This window comes from Poecilia mexicana, unplaced genomic scaffold (genome assembly GCF_051168715.1).
Source record: "Poecilia mexicana isolate PSO_F unplaced genomic scaffold, ASM5116871v1 scaffold_5, whole genome shotgun sequence".
NCBI lineage: Eukaryota > Metazoa > Chordata > Actinopteri > Cyprinodontiformes > Poeciliidae > Poecilia > Poecilia mexicana.
In genome coordinates this window covers 24,459,727-24,463,736 of record NW_028263374.1, presented here as the reverse complement: position 1 = coordinate 24,463,736, position 4,010 = coordinate 24,459,727, and the positions used below count along the sequence as shown (strand labels likewise).

The 4,010-nt window shown below is 39.9% G+C and overlaps 1 protein-coding gene across 1 annotated transcript; it reads right to left on the bottom strand.

Moving 5' to 3' along the window:
- Positions 1–806: 806 nt before the first annotated feature.
- On the bottom strand, positions 807–4,010 carry klhdc7a (kelch domain containing 7A). Its single transcript, XM_015006818.2, has one exon. It carries the CDS (start codon positions 3,880–3,882, stop codon positions 1,639–1,641), a length of 2,244 nt encoding a protein of 747 aa, XP_014862304.2. The 5' UTR covers positions 3,883–4,010; the 3' UTR covers positions 807–1,638.

Here is a 4,010-nt window from a genome sequence, read left to right as displayed (position 1 = left end):
ATCCATATTTACAGGTTTCAGATTATTGCTTTACTCAAGATGTGATGACAAAACAAATTTGGCAGAAGAATATGGTTGAAGATTTTTTTTTCCATTGTTTTTATGTTTGAAGTGGTTTGAAATTTTAGGTCATATTTTCATTATTAAAACTGCAACTTTCTTAACTGAAAAGACAGCTTAGGAATTTAAAACAATAAAAAGTTGTTTTTTATATATATATTTCTGTGAAGATGTTTGTTGATTAAGTGCAAAAGTGTTCACAATGCAGGAAGAAAAAAGGACAACTGAATAAATAAATGATATCTCTGATATCTAAATCATACCAGATCTATGGAAGTTATGAAAAAAGACAAATACAAAATAACTGTTAAAAATTGATCTGATGTAGGTAATGAGGTAAATCAAGAAGCCTCTAAGGCCTCTAAAGCCTCACTTCCTGCTGCCTTCCTGATCAGGTTTGTTTCTTCCTGTGTAATCTGGTTAGTCGTACTACTGCACCACTCCCTAAGTGTCCCAAGAGCCTTATGTCCTTGTGTTATGGTAAGTCTTCAACTGCATTCATGGAAGCAGACTATTGTTAGCTTTCTGAACCACATGATGGCGCTATAGCGGCATATCACTCCATATCTTTCAGGTGTGCAGCTTCAGTTTGTATTGTGAGAAAATTCATTGCAAAATAAATTTCAGTACATGTTAATATTGTTTACAATACATTGTTTAGATTATACTTATCTTTCTGTCACCTGTTTCAAGAAAAACAAAAATTGAGAGGTTTCTTGCTGACAATCAATAACAGTGGGTTCATGAACAGTGAGAGATACAATTGTATTTTTATTTGATGTTTATAAAAGTAGATTACAGGGTAAATATGTCTGACTGTTACAAGAAAATGATTCCACTCAATGAGTTGATAAAGCATTTTTTGTCATGAAAGAAGAATTATTAAAGTGTTAACAAATACCTGCAAAAATGTAAATGCTGCAGAGATTAAAATGTGACAAATGTTTTGGAAGCTAACCATTCATTCTCATGGCATACCCATTTACAATCTGTCATTTCTTTAAAGAGCAGCTTTAGATAATAGCATTGTATCCAGACCACTGCATAAGCTATACTCATGACTCACACAGATGAGCACAGAGGTAAATTATCAGTTTATTGCACAGACTCTGAGTGTTCAAATTTGAATAACTAATTTACTCTAGATTGTTTTTATGAATTACCTTTTACTGAAAAGAGGTTAGGCATCTGGGATGGCATTAAACTACCAGAATGGGAGGAAGAAGTGGCAAATCAAAGCAGCAAACAATTAACATGGCAGCAATTCCTGTGTAAATCTAAGCAAATAGTAATTTGACTATCATTAAAAGTCTAATCTTTTATATCTACTGCCAAGGATAGAACATAGCAAACAACACATCTTTGTAGTCCAAAAAACAAAATAAAGTTGTTTATTAAACTGATGTGCTGTGGTTTCATGAAGAGAGTATAGTAATAATGTTTCAAATAAATGGCTTACCAGTTTGTGGTGATATTTTTTTGTAAGACAATAAAGTAAGTTATTACCCTAATATAATAACTCTCATACAAGTACTCAGTTACTATCAAATCTTATCAACAAAAAAAGCTTAGTCCTTTTTACACACTTGTCTGTCGAGGATTCTTATCAGGTAGTGAAAGGATAAAGGGGAAGAGTAAGCCCTTTGCTTCAGAGAGGACACTCAGCTCCTCATCTGCAAAAGCAGGAGAGATCTCATCTGCGTCAAATCTCATGGTGAAGTGTCGGCTGAGACAGTAAACTGTGCCATCCATTGCGACACACTGGAAGGCTGGGCAGTGCAGCATTCGCTTGGCGCTGCACTCATACCAAAGCCGTGCGACCGTATGGTAGCGGAACACACTGACTCCCAACAATGGGTTAATGTCAAATCTGTAGAGAAATCTTCCCACAGCAACCATATCTATAGATCTATCTTTGTTGCCTACAATGAGACTTGGCCTCCAGGTGTTGGTTTTGGGGTTGTAGCGAAGTAAAATATATCTAAGAGTACCCCCAGAAACAAAGAGCTCTCCACTGCACACAGTCACATGATGTGCAACAGCAAAGGTATCGTTAGGCAGTGGAGCCACAAATGTCCATCTGTCCTGTCGTGGGTCATAGCGCTCCACAGAGGAGAGACACTCCCCTCCGATGGCATAGATGTAGCCATCCAGTGCTGCCAGTTTGCAGCGGGGCCTGGCTTCATTCATAGGACTGATCTCTTTCCAAATGGATGTCAAAGGATTGTAGCAAAACACTCTCTTTGAGGGTGTCATTTCTCTGTCACTGCCTTGACAACCTACTGCCACAAATAAGTAGTTATCCATTGTGCACATAGCACAGGCTTTAGAAATGACCTCCTGTGGGATCGGGCAAAGAGAATGCCAGACATCTTTGTAGTCATCATAAAAGTACATTGCACTGGATGTGCTCCTCTGTTCTGATGTTGCTCTCTGTGCTGCTGTGTTTCTGAAACAGTCTTGAGGGTCCATATCTGCAACTATGACAAACCTTCTCGCTCTCATTCTCTGCTTCCGAATTCGTTCCCGCTCATCAGCCATTAGCCGTCCATAAAGGTTGGGGTCCCGAAGCACCTGTAGGTAGTTGTCTGACATAACCTCCAGGGCTGCTTGCTGAACGGATTTTTGCCCCTTTTTCTTGGCAAGATGAAGTATCTCTAAACAGTTTCCAAGATTAAGTTTACTTTTCAAAATTTCGAGATCTGTGCTGAGGAATATTTCTGCTGGAAGACCCGAGAATGAACCACCTCCGATAGTCTCTACATCAGTTGCCTCCTTCACATTATGTACTTTATCTGTTGATTTTTGAAGATAGATGGTCTCATTATCTGCTGAGGCCCCACGGTGAGTCACTGGGCTTAAGTTTGTTGAAATCTGAAAGTGGATGGAAGGTTCAGACTGTTCTGCTGCAGACATATAGCTCTCCTTGCGTAGGAGAGAAGGCCTTTCAGGGTGCCTCGGGCGTCCTTGCAAGGAGTCTTCCACTACAACACTTTGTGGAAAAACCAAATCACGCATAACAATAGGACTTACAGGAGCATCAATGAAGCTGGTGTCCTCTGTTCTATATTTCTTCTTCGATACAGTGTTCCGCTCATACTGGGCAAGCAACGTTTTTGAATCTGTTATTGAGTGAGAGGAAGATTCAACATAATAGTCATATATTTTTCCACTCACAGTCTTGTCTCCTGATCCTTCCAGTACTACTTTGGCATCTTCTACTTTGATCTCCGCCTTGGAGAGGAAGCTGGAGTAGACCCCCTGGTGCTCCAAGTCCTGTCTTAACTCTCTGCTCACACCCACTCCACCATCTAGCTTCTTTAAACGGCAAGGAGAGCGACGTCCAGTAATAGCTGCCAACCCATAATTTGTTGGATCATGTATCTTCAAAGTAGATCCAATTGAAATATTACTTGGGCAAACAGTTGGTTGGTCCTGATGAAGCTTCTCCTTCCCCATGTATTTATTTTGATCATCATTTAAACGACTAAATACACTCTTACTCTTTTCAACTTGGTGTGAATGAGATTTATTAAGTATTCCCTTGGTGCTATTGGATTCCAAGTCATTAGTCGCTAAGTCTTGCTTGGCATCATCGTCCTTGTCTTGAAAACAGAGATGCTGCTGTGTCCTCTTGTAGTCGTGGCTGGCAGAATTTTCTGTCTCTCTGTTTTCTTTGCCACAAGGTTTAATTTTCCTCACGTCTCTGGATCTGTAGAATCTGTAGGCCCAAGAAACCAGCAGCACTGCAGCAGCAGAGAAACTAAGTTTCACCAGCAGCTGCATGTCGAACTGGACTCCGAGAAGGTCTGCAATAGGCATAGCTGGAAAAAAAATAAGACAGCAAACGTTGGTTGAATGAACCTTTCAGCTATTGTCTAAATGCCTCAGCTGCATGAAGCTGTCTGGTTTCCATTGTAAAAGAGCTGCTGTGATCCAATGACTACGCC

Bases quoted from the DNA above. Each gene is read 5' to 3' on its own strand.
- klhdc7a (XM_015006818.2), bottom strand. From the start codon at position 3,882: ATGCCTATTGCAGACCTTCTCGGAGTCCAGTTCGACATGCAGCTGCTG.